The 20,901-nt window shown below is 38.7% G+C and overlaps 2 protein-coding genes across 2 annotated transcripts in view; one reads left to right on the forward strand and one right to left on the reverse strand.

Annotated features, from left to right (window-relative positions):
* Positions 1-20,901, reverse strand: part of LOC132973396 (large ribosomal subunit protein P2-like) — a 133,272-nt gene that overhangs the window by 58,950 nt on the left and 53,421 nt on the right. The window lies entirely within an intron of this gene.
* Positions 9,527-12,281, forward strand: LOC132980242 (beta-2 adrenergic receptor-like). Its single transcript, XM_061046253.1, has 2 exons — positions 9,527-9,817; positions 10,265-12,281. The coding sequence occupies exons 1-2, from the start codon at positions 9,535-9,537 to the stop codon at positions 11,167-11,169; spliced, it is 1,188 nt and encodes a 395-aa protein (XP_060902236.1). The 5' UTR covers positions 9,527-9,534; the 3' UTR covers positions 11,170-12,281.

Below are 20,901 nucleotides of genomic sequence, written 5' to 3' on the forward strand. Positions count from 1 at the left end.
AGCTTCAGGAAACCTGGTGGAAGCATCCATAATAGTCAAGAGATATTCATTTCCTTTCTTAGTTTTTGGTAGAGGCCCAACACAATCAATCACTACTCAGGAAAAAGATTTTTCCATGACAGGTAGAGGACAGAGAGGAGCAACCGGAATAGTTTGATTTGGCTTGCCTGTTACCTGACAAGCGTGACAACTGCGACAATAGAAAACGACATCTTTATGCATCCGAGGCCAATAAATATGCCTACTGATTTTCTCTTGTGTTTTCCGAATTCCTAAGTGGCCAGCCATGAATACCTCATGAGCCAAACGCAGGACTTCTCTCCTCAGGTGACACAATACATGTCCACAGCTCATCTGCTGGACGGTCACGAGGGCGCCATTTCCTTAACAAAACTCCATTGTGGATAAAGAAACCTTCAGCTACCCCCTTCAGGTCTTCAGCACTACAAGCCGTTTGTTTCAGAGAAGCTATAGAGGGATCCTTTTCCTGCTCTAACACAAGGGCTTCACGAGAAAACCGAGCGCAGGGGGCTACCTCAGCTAACCTAGCGAAAAATGTGTCGGCCAAACCCCCAGAAAAGTCATCATCCTTACTGGAGGTCTCTTTTTCAACCGCACATCTGAGCCTGTGTCACCACACATGCTGTAAACACCTCAGGGTGTTCTCTCTCCAGAGCCAAGGTCTCTGGGACCTCACAGGGTTTCTCACTCACAACCGGCATCACACAAACATGAGCCAAATCATTGCCCAACACAAAAGCCACCCCTTTAATGGGCAGGTCTGGTACCACACCTACTTCTACTGGTCCATTCACAATGTTGGAATGCAGAAATACTTTATGCAAGGGAGCATTAACAAAACCATCTCCCACGCCTTTTACTGGGGTTGATACATAAATAGGTTGTGGGGGAAAGGCCAAGAACACCTTGCAGCAACAAGGACCGGTTTGCACCTGTGTCCCTCAAGATGTTAACAGGGACCATTTCACCCTATAGGTACAAGAAACAGCACCTTTGGACACAAACCCCTCAAATCCTTCTGTTACTGGGCTAAACGGCATGTTAAAACTGCCCATGTCACCAGGAATGGTCGGAATCTGGACACCAATCAACCCCACAATATTGGCTTCGCCATTTTTCCTTTTAAGACAACGGCAATTGGACTTCAAATGGCCGGGCCACTTTTGCAGTAATGACAGTAATGACAGATGTCATTCCTGGGTACTGGGTGTGACTTGTCACATGAACCTTGTGGCTGAGCGAAGGTAGGAGCAGACTTAGTCAGGACAGCCTCAACAGGTCTGGCAGAAACTCCCTGTCTACCAATTTTACCTTTCCACGCACCATCTTTATGTGTCAACTCATAGGAATCTGCAGCCATAGCAGCTTTCCTTAATTGACTAACTCCCAACTCATTTAGGTGTACCTCCAAGTGCCATGGTAAGCTAGTTTTAAACTGTTCGACCAATATAAGTTGCTGCAACTCTTGCAAGTGAAATGTTTTAGTGCCGGCCAACCACCGGTCAAACACAACCTCCTGTTGTCTAGCCAAATCGAGGAAAGTCTCGTCAGGTTTCCTCCGCACCGATCTGAACGTTTGCCTGTACGCCTCAGGCACCACTTCATACGCCCCTAAAACCACTTTTCTCACAGACTCATAGTCTCTGCTGTCATTAGCATCCAAGGCGGCATAAGCTTCTTGAGCTTTTCCCTCCAACACACTCTGAACAAGCAATGTCGAACTTATCCTGAGGCCAGTCGAGCTCCATGGCAATTTTCTCGAAAGCTTCTAAGCAAGAACCAACATCATCACGATTAAATCTTGGCATGAGCTTCAGACAGCTTGAAATATGAAAATGAGCTTTGTGCTTACATTGTAAGGCATTATTGTTAGCTTGTAGCTTCTCCTTCTCTAATGCCAACTTCGCTGATTCAAGCTTTTGCTCCTGCTCTCTTGCTTTCATCTTTGCAAAGTCAAGTTGAAGCATCCGATCCCTCTCTTCAGCCATTGCCTTCTCCCTTGTCAACTCAAGCTGACGCTCCTGCTCCCTCTCTCTCTCCTGTACAGGATCATGCAAACTCAGCTCTTTAATGAGAGTCTCCACAATCGCTAACTTCTTAGCTTCGGGATCAATTTCCAGTTCAAAATTATCAGCAACTGTAAGTTAGTCCTCCTTTTTTAGCTTACGCAACTCACTGCGTCCAAAGTCGCTGTCATAAAAAGTCTTCTACTCTGAAAGTGGTCATGGTTACATTCAGTAACAAGAGGTAGGCTAAACAAAAACGGGCAAAACCGTAAACCAAATTACCTCTAAGGTAATCAATTCAAAATAGCCTTACCTACATAACAAATGACCAGCTTACAGGTAGTTTACCGGACAGGAACAGAGATCCACAACGCTACTCGGCAAGACGCTTAACCGAAGCGCACAGCCTTCACAGGGCTACTGCTATGTAAACAAACAAAGCACAACCGAAAACTTTGAAGCAACAATTACTTCTAAAATCAGTGTCCGCTAAGCAGCCAAACAACACAAATCAATCCTTCCTGTTTATGTACACATAACGTAACACATAAAATTGGTGTTTACTTTACCCCATAGCTAGCTTCGTTTTACATACATACACAAACATTTGTATTGGTGAGAAGGTAGCACCGTGCAGCTAATCTGCCCTTAGCCATGCGCCCAAACCTATTTCTAAACCTAGCGACACTTAGCGTTTCCTGAGCTGAATACAACTCAATTGTGCCTTTTCTCACAAAAAAAATGTTTGGATGTAACTAGCTACCTAAGCCGGTTCTATCAAGGATCGCTGACGCAGGTCATTAATCCTCAAACAGATCCCGAATGAGCCCTCAATTATGTTACGAGCTAGCAAATTGCTAGCCCTAACCTAAAGTGTGACACAGCGGTCAAGAGATGACAGGACAGAAAGGACTGGTTCTCAAGACGTGGGTCTGTCGGAGTCGCTCTGTGCGCACCTCAGGAATGGTGCGTTCAAGACTATCGAACAATCCAGTAAACACAGCTTAAACCCATTCTCTATTCTCCCCATGAAAACCAGTCCAAAGTAATTTACAAAACAGACAGATGAGGAGGAAGAAGAAGAAGAATCTTACTGTTTCCTAACATTAGTAACTTAACATCAGAATGTGAGCATTGATTTCATTGCCTGTGTTTTTTGACACAACAGAGGCATGCCAAGGGCAAATCAGTGATGTGTCCTGCAGCATGTTCCAGTTTCCAATCAAAAACAGAGGCAGGGGTCTCACCAGAGTGCTGTAGTCTCTTCTCCCATGGGGGCAAGAAAGAGAATGGGTAGGTCCATGTGCAAGACACTCTTAAAGCTGTGCAATAGGGACCAAGGCCATTGGGGGCAAACCTAGGTAAATGCCCAAGTGTGGATGGATGCATTTTAACCCCCTCTAACACTGTTAAAGGGTCACCTCTCATTGATGTAGTATCTCTTTCCTGATGTGATTTCATCTCTGTCTCTCTTTGTATTTTTATGCTGTGTTTACAGCATCTGAGGAGAGAAGAAAATAAACTAGAGAAGAGAAACCAATATTAAAGTAAAAAAGTAAAAACAGTCATTATCAATATCATAATCATCATCATCGGTCCCATCACTATCATTAAGTGCGTAGGTGTTCATGCAAGAGCTTGGAAAGGGATTCTGCAGATCGAATGGAGGTTGCTGCTGCTTTGTGTGGATTGAAGACACGTTGGCTGCTGCATTTTGGATCATCTGCAGAGGTTTCATTGTGCATGCAGGAAGAAGTTGCAGTAGTCAATGCGTGACATCACAAGAGGCTGTACAAGGAGCTGGGTAGCATACTCTGACAGTTAGGGTGTGATCTTCCTGATGTTGTACTGTGCAAGACGATACAACCAAGTAATCGAGGCCACCAGAACCTTGAATGTTAGCTGGTCATCAATCATGACACAAAGGTTCAGGGCATGAGTTTGGTTGTTCCAAGATGGTCATTGAAAACTCTAGATCCTGAAATACAAGCAGCCTACAAGTAGAATTCAGAGATAGATGAATGTAGTGTCTTTGAGACAAGAGTTAATCAGTGATGGAGGATGTAAGATATAATACAAAGCATGAGAGATGTTTCAGTGGTGAGGAACAATGGGGAGAAGATGAGGGAGGTGCATGTAGGAATGGAATTATTGAAGGATAAAAAGAGAAAGGAGAGGGAAACACTGCTGTAGACTCTACCTTGAATCTCTTGGTGGAGAAACATGTACATAAGGACTGTGAGCCATGCGGAGGGTGAGGGGAGGTGAGGGAAGGGGAGGGGAATGGGACGCAGTGAAGTGGGGACTGAAGGTTGAGCACTTCGCAGAACAAGAGCGAGGGAGAGGTTGAATCACAGTGACACAGAGCAGGGTTGTGTTAGAAGCTTTCTAGTTTGTGCTTCTCAAGAGATTGGATGATGAGAGGACAACTCCACTCCCTTTAGCACTGGAGGATTTTTAACCAGGTGATCTTTACACTGAGCAAGGACTTCAATACTGGATTGTTTGTCATCAACCTCTGTCTGCACAGCTACTCTATGATCCTTTTTCAGAGGAAATGATGGTAAGACAATCTAATTGTGCAATTGTTTGTGTTTGTCTGGGTGTTATTTTATGAGAGTGTTTTACATTGCATTTGTAAGTTTTTTTATTTAAAACTTTAAAGCATTGGTTGGTAATAGATGGGTACACTGACTAATGCAAAAAATGCAGATGAACATTGTGTTTGCATAGAATGCATGGCTGTAAACTGGCTTAGATTACATCAGTTTGCAATTTTAATTTATGCAATATGTGACGTTTATAACTCTTAGTAGTATTGCCCTGAAGGAAGTGTTCTTGCTTTAAAGAATATTATATATAATATTTTGTTTAAAGAATGTTTTTTCCATGTAACTTAAAAGATACAATTGCTACTTAAAACAGCACTGTTGCAAAATGTTATATTTAAGTAACTGATGGTGATGCATTTTTGGAAGACCAAGAAATTATACATCAAAGAAACTCCATTAAATTATTTTTCATGAGACTTCAAATATGAGATAAGTCTTTATTTTTTTCCATTACAACCTCTTAATGCACATTTCATCGCAATCTGTATCAGCCAAGGTATAAAAACACTTTTTTCAGCAGGATTTTCTAATGCAATTATCAATTATTCTTTTTTTAATTTTTTTATTTACAGTTTCTAAACATAAAGTGTTCAAAAGGAAGCTAAGTGACAATATATGCTTCAGGATATCACATACTTTCGTAACCAAGAGCAACATAATACAATCATTTCCCATGTGATTATTATGTTACTACTCCATCCAATAAATGTGATAGACCCTACAGTTACAACAGAAGCTAAAAATGCAAATTGAATAAACCATATAAACTGTTTATTAAAGGATATTTGTGATGTAACAACACACTTCACTCACCACACAATCATGATACTGAAGTCAGGAAACAATTTTTATCTCCACTTCTACAATTTGAAAAGAAGCCCTGAAAGCTTTAGAATTTTGTATTTTAATTTGTTTTAATGTATTGTTTATTTTTACAGGGGCAGTGCACAATCAAATGTAATTGCACCAGTTAGCTAATAACTAATTTGCATCTGCTGTCCCTGAAAAATTAGGGGTTTTAGGTTTTAATCGTTTTTTATTTTTAATTCATTTTTATTTGTAATTCATTTCTATTTTTTCAACTTCAAGACACTTGATCTAATATATAGTCAGATCAAAAGACTTATTAAAAAAATGGACAAAAACTCAGGATTGCCTTTTTGTTACCAACAATTGTAGCTCTATTAAAAATAAACTATACTAATTCTAGGTATATTGAAAGTATTGGGGAAGAACACAAATGCTTATATTGCTAGTATTCTAGACTCTAACCCATGTGAACATTAAACAACAATATTAATAACAAAGCAATGCTTGTGTGTTTGTGTGTCCATGAATGTGTAGCTTTTGGACTTTTGAAAAAACACAACACAGACTCACAGAAATACTTGTGGAGAGACAGTTGTCTCTCAGATCATGTATTGTGGCAGTCAGCCTCAGGCGGCTCTGAGCTCGCCTGCCCATTATTACTGCACATGACCCTTCTGTGCTGTGGGCGACCTGGCCTGAGAGCCCTGACAAGGCCCCCACGGTCGGTAAATATGCCCAACTTGTCACTCATGGACAAGGTCCTGTCAAAGAAAATTCATTGCATGCATGACCAACCACAATGCATTTGGGAGATTACAGAATGTATTCAAGTGTAATTTTGTACAGATAACCATTGCACCAATTGGATGAATCCCAATGACTTCAACTACATTTTAAATGTTCAAAAAAGTTAAAGCACCAGCTACTGGCAAAAGCAAGTTGCTACTTTTGTATTAGTGCACAAATAAGATGATTAATTTAGGTTTTTTTTATGCTTCAGTGCCTCCTTCAAAATAAAATAAAAAGCCACCTAGGATCATGAAATTGGTTGGCATATGTTATTTGTGAAGACCTACAAAGCTTTTGCATTGTGAGACATTGTTCGCCATGAGACAGGAAGGGAAGAATTTATCAGTTAGACCTGGGTGTTTCAGTCCGTATCACGAGCATTACTGGAGGTTTGTCTGAATACAATATGTACAAATATGTTGATTGTTTTATGTTTAATGTAATGTGAATGATGTTTAGTTGTTGCCTTTTTTATGGCTGCAGCATGGGTGAAGATCCCAAGACAACTTTCTCAATTTGTGAGACAATTAAGTTAATCTTGAGTCCAGGTTTTAATATAATCTGTCAGGCATACTAACGTGGCTAGCCTACAATTTTTTTTAAACATGGCATGTCCTTTAGTCGAGGAGCCTATAGATGAAGAGGCTGCATTATTACTTCGTAGGGAGTTATATCTACGTTGGGAGGAGTTATTTTAATAAGGATAGGGTAGGCTATAGGTGAGAGGACATTAATGAGTTTGAACCAGCATTATGTTGGGGAATAAGCTAATTGAAATTGACTAATCAAATTACTTTAATATGTCAAATAGCCTATGAGCAAAGAAAGGTACCACCATGAGCCTTTTATACCCAAGCCTTTTGTTTGAACTTTATTCTTATATTTTATTTTTAACTGCTTCCAAGTCTGCTTTTCTCCGGTTGGGTATCAGAGTTTGTTTAGCCTGCTTTCTGAAATAGGGCTTGGGTTGTCGTGTGTTTCAATTTATGTGTTTTAATTTCAGTTTGTACTGATTGTAAGGATGTCCGGGTATCTCTCTAATACTGTGTTTTTATTTTTGTTTGTATGTGTGTGTGTGTGTGTGCTTGTGTGTTTGGTGCTGTTGTTGCTGTCAGCTGCTTGTCTCACTACGCCTGAGGTCTTGCCACAGGGAAGACTTCCACCTGTCATCATCACTCAAGGTTAATGCTAAAAGCTCTTTAATGAGGCTGATCCTCTGTTCTCCCAAAAAAACACAGTGTCATTTGTTTAATCACCAGAATCATCAACTTAGAAGACAGAAAACACTTTGTTATGACATGGGGAAAAAAACTGCCTAAAGCCATTTAAATACCATCCATTTTACCAGCAGGCTGTGTTCAATGAGTATAATTATTCTTTTATACAACAAATGTAATATTCCATGTAGCTAAAAAGGTTTCTCATAAAGAACATATAATCCACTCTAAAAATAAACCATAGAGTCAGAGGATTCCACCTTACTCTTTCATTAAGTTATGAAACATACTCTTGTCGATCGTGGCCTTGATCACTATGCAAGATGACATTTAAACATTGTTGCTGCAGGTGAGTAATACTGTGACAATTGTGGTGTGAAAAGCTGGGTAAAGGTTGATTTTCTCACTATCTGGCTAAAAAAAGACCTAGAACTATTGCATATCTGAATATCAAAATGTTAATAGAGTGTGTGCATAATATCTGTAGCATGACTGCACTGTGGATAAGATTCAGCAATAAAGGCTTAATTGTCTGCATTGTTTAAAGGGCAGTACAATTGTTTGAGACAAAGATAGCCCAGATGTAAAATGCAGTAGATGAAGTGGGTTTTTAAATTTACTACATGTGTGACTGGTTTTGACAGTACTATTTATGCAGCATCAACCCTCCCAGATCTAAATGAGTCTATTAATATTAGGAGAGGAGGGGAGTAAGATATCCCCAGGGTCTGACTGACCCCAAACATAAATAGCATAATGTCATAAATTTTGCAAGCCTACAGTAATTTGTGGCAATGGGAGGGATTTGAGTTGTTCTAAGTTCAAGAGAAAAGGAAATTATTGGTTTAAATGCAAACACCTGACAACAACTAACCCTTTGGCTATTTCTTATAGAGCCTTAGCTGTGCCTTTAATTAAGCTTGTTTGAGTAGCATGCTTAATGAAAGATACAGCACGAGGATGTTACTGCCTATTGGACAACAAGGATGATAATTTCATGTTGTCTCTGCTGAATGCTAGCTTGATGAGCATGTTACAACCTACAGTATAGAACAGTACAGATTTAAATGAGAACATCAATCAGGCAGTCATTCAGCAGAGTCCTAGAAGAAGAAACACAGTCACAGTCAAATATCCTGATTAGAGGGGTCGTCTATAAGAATATGATACTGCAGGGCTTAAAAACAAAAGGAACTATTGACTGGAGGAGAATGTTTCCTTCATGCAGGACATAGTGGAGCTGCCTTTCTGATATGAATTCTGAGAGTGTAACTTAAACTGAGTCTGATGTTGTAGATGTCGTTGCTACTCACATGCATAAAACATGGGTTCCAAACAGCTTATACAACACTCATTGTTTGCCTGGATATGCAGATTTAGCTATAATCACAACACCACAGATTTATTAAAAATAGAAAAATGAAATGGAACAGATCCATGTTCTGTCTAATTAATAAAGAGCCTTTTCATGGTTAATTTCTCATCTTATATCATTCATTTAGGTAAAATGTGAAAATGATTAGTGTAAGTTGGGACCTTTGGGACCTGGAGTTCCTCAAACTGTTCCTCCCACCACTTAATGATATCCCCAGGTCAGCAGTTCTCCACTCCTGCTGAGAACAGCCTGAGTCAAACCCTACTTTCTCCTACTGAGTAATCTGATGGTTTGCCAGAACAGCCATGGGGCCAACCAAAAATCCTTCTCCATAGCCTCCCCAAACTCCTCCCACACCACAACTACCCAAGCCACAACCCTCTGAGCCACCTGATACCTATCTGCTGCATCTGGGGACCCCTGGGCAAGCCAAGCTCAAAGACTCAGCTGGTGTCCACCAGTGGGTTCCTAGGTTGCTGGAGGATTCCTCTTTACCTGGAGTAGTAGCTGAAATAAGAGATTGAGAGTGCAGAAACACCACCATAATGTATAAATGCTCATTTTACATGTGTGAATCATTGTTTCAATCAGTAATTTAACTGACACTATTCTTTTCTCTTTCCTTAGGAACGATTCTTCAGGGCATGATTTCCTTAGCAGCTCTGATGCCTACATAACTGGAGGGGTAAAGGAGTCTATGGGCCATGACTGCACTGCTGCCTAACGTGAGTCTTCCTGGGAGCGCAGCAGTTCTGCTTCAGGCTACAGACGGTCCTTTTAATCTGACTACAGATGGCAAGACAGGACTGGAATCAAGCCATTCGCTGGCCCCTTTCTGTACCCTTTGTTGCTGTGGATTTCTCAATCGCACCTTGGCAGTGTTATTCATGGTCAGCCTGGCATTTGCCATTGTGGTTGGAAATGTGGTCACCGTTACTGTCTTTGTGCAAACCAGGCAATCTCGTACACCACAGGGATACTTAAAAGGTAAATTAAGTTAACCATTTTACCCCACCGTTGTTGGCAGCAGAAAGTAGTTTGTTACAGAAAAACTAACCTGCAAAGTGTAAATCCTGAAAGTACTCATTCACAGGGAAGGTTTCTTAAAGCAGAAATCAATATTGGAAATACATTAGAGGCAAAATTAAATGTCTTACCGAAGATTTCAATGGTAATCAATATTGTTAAAAAATATATATATCAATTAATCAACCTGCCAAAATCAAAAAACAGGTTTATTTACATAGATCTAAAAAGGTCAGGATAACTTATAACAGTGTTTGGTTGAAGTGGTCCAAATCTTTTGCTCACTAGATATGAATATCATTTTAATAATCATCCTGTTTGTGGTTTAAATAATTACATAACCCGTGTAAAAGAAAACGGACTAAATGTTTTATTTTTGCTCTCTTCTTTTGGTTCTCTCTTTGACAGTGTCTCTGGCCATAGCAGACATGATGGTCGGCGTCCTTGTGGTTCCTTTCTCTGTCTACACTGAGATCTCTCTGATGGTGACTAGCACTCCTCCCATTTGGTACCAGGGTAGCTTAACTTCCCCAGCCACCTCCTCCTCTCTTGGGGGACTTGTAAGCCCTTGGCAGCCCTGCATGCTGATTGGCCCAGTGTTCGCTGGATGCACCTTTGTCTCCATTAGCACAATCTTCCTCATGACACTGGAGCGAAGTGTTGCCATCCTATGGCCACTTCACAAGGACGCCTTGGTGACCCGCAGGAGAACTCTGCTACTCATACTGCTGTCCTGGGCTGCAAGCTTCTTGCTAGCTTTAGCTCCCCTTATCTTCAGCAGTAATTTCACTTTGGAGTACAATGAGTGCAGTCGCATGTGCAACTACACCCCATTAATGTTTGGAAGTCAGCTACCATCTGATGCCAATATTTTGCTTTTGTTCCCAGTGTTTGACTTCACACTGCTCGGTGGCACATTAGCCATCAATATTATATCTTTCACCAGCATCCGGCAGTATTCCCGAAAACGCAAACTGCTCTCGGAGGGAAGTCTGAGTGACGGAGGGGGAGGAGTGGGAATGGGAGGGGGAGGATGCCCTCACAGGCCTTCCTTTTCAGACATCAAAGCTGCCAAGACAATTGGCATACTTACATTCGCCTTCACAGCATCTTTCACTCCCATCGCAGTATTTGTACTTGGGAACGTGGTGGGATACACTTGGTGTAACTTTTCTTTTTTTGCCTTCTGGATCCTGACAGGAAACAGTTGCTGTAATGTAATTATCTACAGTGTCAGGGACCACCGCTTCAGGAAGGGTGTGACCCTGCTCTTTCAGCGAGACCAGTTGCCCCCACACGGCGAGAAGAACTGAGGGATGCATGAATTAAAAAGGAACAAGCTTCTGTATTGTGACTGTTTTCAGGAAAATTTGTATTTAAAGGACTACTTCTGTATTTTGAGAAATATGCATTTTTTTATTTTCATCATTATTATGCAGTAGATATCGGTTGAGATACTAATATGTAGCAGGAGCCAGGAGGTGGTTAGCATGGGTAAGCATCAAAATGTGAAATGTGGGGAAACAGCTAGCTTTGCTCTGACAAGATCTATCAAAAATGTCCTACCAGCAGTTTAATAGTTATTCATGTTCTTCGTTATGTTACAACGTATAAGGAAAAGAAGCATTCTGTCAAAAATAGTTTTTGTTTTTTTCAGAGGTTTTGTGCATTAATATTTCTGTTGCATTTGGGATATATATTAATATATGCACTTGGGTTTTAGAACAGATTAAACAAACAAAGTGTTACTTTTGACAGATTTGGTTACCATTGTATACCGCCAAGCAAGGTATTTACCCGTTTCCTATTTCATGCTAAGCAAATTCTGTACTTGCTCTTCTTATTTGATATGGGAGTGGTATCAATGCTCTCATCAACCAATCATCATGCAGAGGGAATAAGTATGAGTCTTCGACTGTCACACTATTCTTTTCAATTGAAAGTTAACAGTATTAAATAGGTTAAAAACATGAAATAAAAAAATAAAATAATGTTAAAGGATACCATTTCCTTGTTACTGAGAAAACTACATCGAAGCCAATTGTAAATGTTTTTGACCTCCACCAGCATTTGTCTTTGAACAGATAAAACAAATCTACAACCAGAGATGAGCACACATCTGTTAATCCGTTAAACGTTAATTATTGCCGTTACATTTTCTATTAATTTTAAAAGCAGAATGTTAATTTGAATTTTGAATTGAGTCACTTGAATTCACTTTTCAAACTCAAGTCAGCTGACCTCGTCTGCTCCTGACTTTTTGAAGGGACGAGACTGCAGACCCTGTTGTTATCTTTTTATTCAACTGACACATCTGCACCATATGTAACTCCGGTGTTATGGAGGGGAGAGAAATAAATTCCTGTTTTTACTCAGGCTCTCATTGGCTGTAGTAGTATAGGAACAGTGAATGGAAGGTCCTGATTGGTCAATAGGTGTCAGTCGAAAAGAGTTCATTAATTAGTCAACAGCTGAACAGTGGTTGAAAATTTGAATCAATCCGTGGATCTTTCTGAATGTTTATGTGTTTTGATTAAATCTTTCACTGGATTTGAATCATAGGGACCGTTGCACAGATGCAGCAGGAACCTTTTTTTTTAAATATCATTTTCAGAGGAGTTGCTGCAGTAGACCTTGAGACGGTAAGAAAAATGAATAAGTTGTTTCCAGTTGATGGTCCGATAGATGCGTAGATTGTGGCTGCTGTGTTAGTTTGATCTTGAAATGGTTTGCATGGTCAGAATCACAAGAATCACAAGAATTGTAAATTTATAGTGATGAATAGCAGAAGTGCTATACACAGGACAGGAATTTGTTTACAGGACAGTGATATAATGAGAAAACACAAATGCAGCCTGACTTCAGGGGAGCTGGTATATGGAAAAATGTTTCTATTATTTGTAGATATTCAACACAGACATGTGTGTTTTTCAAGTTTTCTAAGTCATCATGGCCTCTTAAGAAGTAACATCTATTGACATGTCAAACAAGCAGATGTTTTTGTAGCTTTTTTTATTATACCGGTTAACGTTAATTTGAACTTTAGTTAAATATGAACAGCATTAACAGAATAGTTTATATCAAGTTAAAGTCTTTGTTAACGGATTAACAGTTAACTGAGTTACATCCTTTATTAACTGTGCCCACCTCTGCCTATAACTTTTAGTCACATGACAAAACAGTCTTCAGGGTTGCAAACACAGGTATTGAGAGAAAGGGCCACGACAATCATCATCGCTTCTAGTCTCCCTTTCTTCTTCTGGTACCAAACCTCCTCGCCAGACATTTACAGAAGAGGGCTTCTACTGGCCTTTTCATGACTTCAGGAGATAAACCTTTTGTATACACTATCAGCAACAAACACAGCATTTTTTTTCTTTTTTTTAGCCTTTATTGATATAACAGCTGAAGAGAGACAGGAGGGGAGAGTGGGGTTAGCACCAAAAGGCCGAGGCCAGGGTTTGAACCTGCAGCCTGTGCGTAAAGGACTGTAACCTCTGTTCATGGTGCACCTGCTCTACCAACTGAGCTAAACTGGTAACACAATAACAGTTATTTGGTGGGTGTTTCATCATTTCATTTAAAAGGGATGTTGTTGAGTGTGATTTCAAATCTTGCTATTGGCTGTTCTTTGGAAAAATACAGATTACAAGAAATGTTCATGTATTGAAAGAGTATCTACTTTTTTATCTTTTGTGATAAAAATCTGCCTCAAATATCAGAAATGCACTTTATCTGTTCCTGTGGGTCATTTTAATTTGACCAAATGTCATTGTTTCATTTCATTTATAAGTGTTATGATACAGTTTATTTTGTTGTCAGCAAATGTGAATGAAAAATGTTCTGTTTATTTATTTAAACAAAATGGACTGAATGAACGGGACGACAGAGATTTAGTATAAAACAGCATTATTATTATTATTCAGACCCTCATACTGTGCCAGCAAACCTTTAAGGGTTTCATCAAATGAAACTAAAAACATATTCACCTCTGTCAGCTTAAAGTCTAGTGTATTGTGTTAAATGTCCAGGTTGTACAATTTGACAATAAAATAATTATTTGATTAGAAGAGATTGAAGACAATATCTCAGCATAAAAACGTTGCATTGTTTATGAACTATTTGTACCTATCAATTAGATGTGTTTTTTTTAAGTGATAACACTTCAAACACACATTAGCTTCCTTATTTATATTAATTTAATACATAAATGTATTGGAAAACAAAATATAATTGAAACATTTTGTCCATTTTACCTTGAAGTGCCCATTAAAGGAATAGTTTGACATTTTGAAACACATAAAAATCCTGTTTCAAATACACCACCAGGAAAGATACAACCGCCCCCAAATGTCAAGCTATTTCTTTAAACCAACTCATCACAAATCTAGTGCATATCCATGGAAGCATAATCTGTATAAAGTAATCTGAGATGTATTGTACGTTGCTTCAATCACAAACATCAGGGAATAAATCTAAAATAAATGCAGTACGTGAACAATATGTCATGAGAATGTCACTGAATGAATGAGTGATTTTGAGATGTTCAAACCTAGAGAAATGTCTCCTTTTAAGCAAAAAGGTAATTCTTTTTCTAGTCTAAAAAATCTCTCAAATGCTGGAAAAGTTTGAAAGCCATAGTATGTTTACTAATAGTTGGTTCTGTGTATTTAAAAAAAAGAATGATTAATGTGCTGATACTGAATTACTGTAAAGAATTGTATCGATATTGAGTTATTCAATGGTGCTGACTGCATCAGATCTGATTAAAAAAATAAATGTTTTTGAGAACGTTTTGTTTTTGAGTTTAATCGGTTGACAGTAATGCAATCATCTCACTGCTTTTATAGTCACAAACTGTTGTGCAATGTTGTATATGGATGCCCAAATGGTGTTGACAGTTAGTGTAACCAGTTAATGCGGCATTGACTGAAAAAATGGAGTTCTCAACTAGCAGAGTGCATTTAAAGCGAGTAGCCAGGTTTTCGGCCTCACATACATGCCTTGCCTAATTTAAGCAAAGAAGTAGGGATGTAAAGATTAATCGTGAAGCAGTAAAAAATCGATTCAAAGGTGTCAAGGTTCACACCGGTACTCTGAAAAATGAATCGAGTAATATTGTGAATGTCAGCAGCTGTAGAACAGAGGTGGTTGGTTGTAACAAGCAGGCGTTATCATGGCATCTGCGGAGGCCAAACCATACTAACAAGCGGGTTTGCAGACCTGCTCGCCCAAACGAGTGCAAGAGCCAAAGAGATGACGAGGTGCATTGGTGTTTTCACGAAAAAAAATTTAAAGGAATCTTTTTCAGTCATCTCAAAAGTTTTCTACAGTCTCATTTTGTAAAATAAATCGTGAGAGAATCATATTGTGAACCCAGTACCGTGAATCGTATCCTACAAAGAACTGTAAAAAAAAAAACAGTCATACCTGACATTAGATTTTTTGTAATTTATGCTGATGGAAACAATATGATTCCAATTCAATGAAGGCGTACACAGAACGTCAAAAGTCACTGACACATTTCTCCAGTAGCTTTGAAGTATGATTGGACTTATCTCAGCAGGATCAAACTTGTTATGTTATGTAATGTGGAGAAAGATGGCTGGATACAGATAACGAGGGAATATTTGATAGTACAGTATATATGTGTGAAAGCAGTGGGAGGTTTAATGTGTTCTCTATTCTCTTATCTTCAAACTACATCTAAAACACAGCTAAAGAAACCGAAAAACCCAGCTTCTAATTTAAGGATCACAGTATGTGTGTTTGCAGAGAAGAGGATGGACTTTGTATAAAAAAGCCTCGGTTAGAGAGTGATCTTGCAACATGAGAGGACATTAGATAGTGAGATTAATGGCGGGAGAGGCTGATGATTTCTCTCAGAACATTAGTGATAGAAAGGGTATTTCACTTCTCATCAGACACTAAATGATTTGACACTTTCCTGCACATGTGATTTGAGACCAAGAATGAGAAACAAGAAATTGTTGGATAGAGAGACAGGGGAGGGAGACAGAGACAATGAAAGTAAGAGGGAATTATACTGGATCCATGACGTAACCAATCAGCTGCTGTGGCTCTTATACACGATATCATGAACACATTACATTCATCGAAAAGGCCTGAACTGACTCAGTACATTTAGAGTAATTAAAGTCTTTTTGAATGATAATTGCGTCTGACATCTGCAGAGGCTGTATGGCTGACAGCATTAACAATCTGGTGCAGGAGGGTGGCAGCTTTCCAAGATACATCTTGTCAGGGGATCTAGGGATTTTCGCTAAAACATTGTAGTCACTCCGTAGTTTTTGTTTTCTGTTAATACTTTTTTATTTTTTAACTTATCCAGCTACTAGGCTTAAAGTCGCAAAAATGACAAATACAATGAAACATCAAGTGATGTGTGTGCAAAAAATGTTTTATTTCCCTGTTGATTATACCCTGAAGCATTTCTTCCTATCTGAATATAATTGAGGAGTTAAAGTTTTACTGGTTGTAAAAAATGTTTACACCTGAATCTATCTCGTGCACTCCCTGCTGCCAGTCCAGTCTAAAATGTGTCATATTGTAGCAGTTTTTATATTTCTTTATAAAAAAATATGACCAGTAGATAAAAATAATCCTATAGACAGGACCTGTTAATTGCAGATTTCCAGGCCAAAATCAAACAATATAGCAATATATACAACTAAGATGACACAAGAAATAGGTTAGGAAAGAAACACAAAGTTGACAACAGTGTAAGGACAACCTGTTTGTGTGAAACAAACAGCAGAAAGTGAATCATGCAGCCAACATGAGGATGTCATACACAAATAATTTCTGCCATTTCAAAATCTCCAAAAATATTTATTACCCATGCAGTAATTGTGTTAATGATAAAACAAATGAGCACCATATAAATGTATTTTCTATAGACTACATATATTGTACTTACGATATGAGGATATTGCTGCCACCTTTAAAAGCAGTCACAGCCAAATCTATAGTAACAGCACTGCACTTTTACACTCGTAATATTACGACTTCAATCTCAAAATCTCTGGTTTTCTTTCTATGTGGCCTTAATACACTGTCATAGTTTTAAGGAAACATGAATAACTCATGAAAAATAAAACAATGTGTTTTTTTTAATGGCCTAAAAACAGGCAGTACTTGCAGGCTAATTTGCATGTAAGCAAAGAACAGGGATGATGGTTATTTGTTAGTCAGAATCATTTAAATGTGGTCAAATGTGCGGGGAAAGTGCGCTTAAATTGTATTGCTCAACTTTGGTCTTGAAGGAAGCAGCCTGTTCTGTGAATCATACAAATGAACTTTAATAGCTAAGAAGATACACTTGTAATGAAGGGATCCATACAACAAAGTGGGTCATAAATTAACATCCCTCCACTAATATATTTAGAATATTTAAAGTAAGGTAGACTTATTTTCTATTTTAGACCAACTTTGTCTCACTAAGGTTACACTACAACACAACAGCAGGCACACAAACACAAAATGCCGCCAGCAAGGGACATCACAGACGATAGGTCAGAGCACTTTGTGGCCTAAGCAAGGTTATGTATTGTTGTCTGTCCTATTTCTTTTATGTCCTCTCTTGCTTCATGGCCCTAATGAATTTTTAATTGTCTCTCTAAGCTCTTAAGGCAAGGGATGTGTGTCAGAACCAATAAAGCACAGAGACCACTTGTGGCTGGAGTCTGTTTTTGGCTCAACAGAGGAAAGGGCAAAGGCAGAGATGGCTGAGAGGGCTGACAGAGAGGGTTGGGATTTGGATGCTGTGTTTTTATTTAATGGGCAACAACAAGCTATGTTCTCTAAAGATATGCCTGAGTCAAAATAACCTCTGACATTATACTGACCTTCCATAAACACCTAATTTCTTAATGATCTTAACTCCCACTTCTGCTCTATTAGTAGAATTTAAATAATTATTTGAACATTAAAGCAAATGAAGCCAGCTCTGAGGAATATTTAAAGGACACACAACACGATTTCCAATACTGACTTAACCAAAACTTTGTACTTTCAGGATGACAGAACTTCAAAACAAAATTATATTATTCATCTAAAAAGATGAAAGTATTGCTAAAAAAAATAAGTCTTACAGTTTAATAAGTTAATAATTTAACTTTGTTTGAAATAGTGCGTCAACACTAAATTCAGTCTTCAGTCTAAACATTAGATATTGTATAAAGCCCAAGTCAGCTTGTACCATGCAAACGTTCAAAGTAATAGCTTAACATTTTTCAGAAAGAATTAAGCCTTTTCTCTATCTGAGAGAGAGTAAGATGACAATACTATTTATTCGGGATTAGGAAACAGCGATACACAACCGCTCTTACAACTCTCTTTGCTAGCTGTAGCCTGTCCCTCTGTAGCTAACGTTAGCCCGAGCACAGAGCACCTGACACGGATAGCTTATTTTCAGCTTATTTTGCTTACTCAGAGTATAAATGCAGGTTGTTCAAGATCAAGTCCCCCGCTCCCCGGTCTCCTTATCTTCCTAAATATCATCCCTTTGAGGCACCACAGTGTATCCACCAAGCTAGCATTCTCATTGCTGAAGTTAGCGAGTGAATAGCTTGTGAAGGGAGGAATAAACTTAATTATAATGGATCATGTTTAATGATCATTATTATTTTGGTTTGTCTGTCATTTTACTGCTGAAATGCTTTGCAGACAGTGCAGGCAAAACTGGAGAATCACAGAGCTGGTGTGATTGAAGTGTGTAATTCATCTCCCATATAGAGGCTTTCTGGATCACAGCCCTCAAAGGATGTTTCTATATTCTTAGAAAGAGCAGAAGCTCCTTTGAGAATCCAGAAACACCGCCTGCATCGCTGTTCGTCCATCTCTGTCTGTCCTACACCTAGCAGTTATGCCAGCTTGATTATTCAGCCAAAGTCACACTGTGGCCTTAGTGATCCCACTTGCCCAGCAGACCAAGCCTCAGCTGAGCTCACAGACTGCTGGTGTACTAACTGGAGCCTCTTCTGAAGTCCTCTATAAATACATCCACCTGTGCAGTTCATCCAAAGGCTCTTCAGCAAACTCACTGTTGTACTTTACTTGAGTGGTCCTATCACTGCAGCTTGTCCTTAGGCAGAGAGGTTGCGTTGTAATATTTATCAAAGGTTTCACTGTTGTGAAGACGGGATATAATAACACATCAGTAATAAATTTTCAAATGATCATCAATAGGCATTAAAAATCATATTTAAGATAAAAAATGCTGTTCACAAAAACTTGTATGTTGCTTCTTTTTTTGTATATTGACACAGAGTGTGTGGTCTTGATCTTTCTGCGTCTTCTGTTTTCTTCAGTAGAGTTTTAATTTTTAATTTTTGTTTCAATTGTTGTAGTATAAGTTTATTTCGGTATGCATTAACAAAACAAAAAAGGAAAAGAAAAAGAAAACATTGTAGTTGCATGCACATTTTATAAATGTAAATTGAGGGATTAAATAAATAATTAACAAATATATAGGTCAATGAACAATCAACAGACGTGTATGTGTTTGTATTTTACAATGTTCTTATAGATTGGAGAGTTTGTTTGTCTTTGCTAGTCATGTAACATGTAAGGGGCTGCAGTGCAAACATCTCTTGGGTTGACAGATAGTTTCCTCTGATGCCTTTCAGCCTTCTTTCATGCTGCCCTGGGCTAATCAGAGCTGAAGTCCCATATGGCTTTACAGCACCGATGCGAGTTAGTGGGTGTTTTATCAGGAGTTACGTAAAACCGTTAACAGCTGTAATAAAATGCTAAATATAGAACAAGAGAAACTGTAACTGTTGTATTTGGGAAGAATTTCAAGCAGAACATCTACTTTTTGACCCGTACAAACAGTCAAGCTTAATGTGTACAGTGCAACACAGTAAATACGGCTCCCAGCTGTCATACTTCCTTGTAGAACGAATGACCTTAGACTGCACCAACAGCACTATGACTTACATAATCAAATCTAAATGGCTTCTGCAGTACTGCCCATAGAATCGTCCAACTCAGCATTTGAATCAATGCTTCGTCCAGAGCCTACCAGAAGTCTCTACTTCTAAATTGATTTTTATTTCTACCCTGTTCTGTCTCTATTTTATGTTTCTTCTTGTTTTTCAGTCACTGTAAAGCCCGTTGAATTTTATTTTATTTGTATGAAAGGTGCTATGTAAATAAAGATTGATTGATTGATTGATTGATACCTTCATTCAAAGCTGTACCATCTCAGTGACGGTGTACCTCAATTATGCCACATGCTTTAAAAAATGTATTCTTTGGTAAAAGTGAAAAACTGTGTTTACTCAAACATGATGACGCCCAATCATTTCTTTTTGAAACAGAAGTATTATAGTTACTTTTTCTTCAAGGCTGAATGTGCATCCATTCATTGTAGTTTACATAAAGTAAAAACACCAAATAGGACTCATTATCCATAAATATGATGTTAAGGAGATTTGTGGCAATTTTGAGGTATTACAAAAAGACACCATTCTGTGTAGCTCCACAAAATTAAGCAATTTGTTCAAGTTTCTATATGTAGGTTTAAACAAGAGGAAAGGTGAGTTTGGTCAGGCTTTTTAGGTTACATGCATTTTTTAAATACCAGGGGCAACGAATTCAATACATGGAAATGTTCCTTTCTATGCTAAATGTATACTGGCTTCTGCAACAGCTGCCTCCTGTCATTCATCAGTGGTAATCAGTTTGAGCAGCATGATGCAACATAGTTTATGTCTCTGTCTGCCTCCATCACACCTGTGACTTCCGATAGCTAGGGGCTTCAATATCGTCTATAGTGGACCACAGAACTGTATACTTCAGTCACACTGCCAGCAGATGGGAAGCACTAAAGCACAGTGAATCTGGAGAGCTCTTATTTGCATCTAATGCAGTGATGGATGAGAGACGAAGAGGGTTTGGGAACACGGTATATGTACTCTTTTAGTCATGGCCAATGAGGTGAAAACCATATGGCCACATACAGACAGGTTTCTCTTACTTCAGTGCCTGCATGAACAACTATTTGAATGAATTACATC

This window comes from Labrus mixtus, chromosome 1, assembly GCF_963584025.1.
Source record: "Labrus mixtus chromosome 1, fLabMix1.1, whole genome shotgun sequence".
In the NCBI taxonomy this organism is placed as follows: Eukaryota; Metazoa; Chordata; class Actinopteri; order Labriformes; family Labridae; genus Labrus; species Labrus mixtus.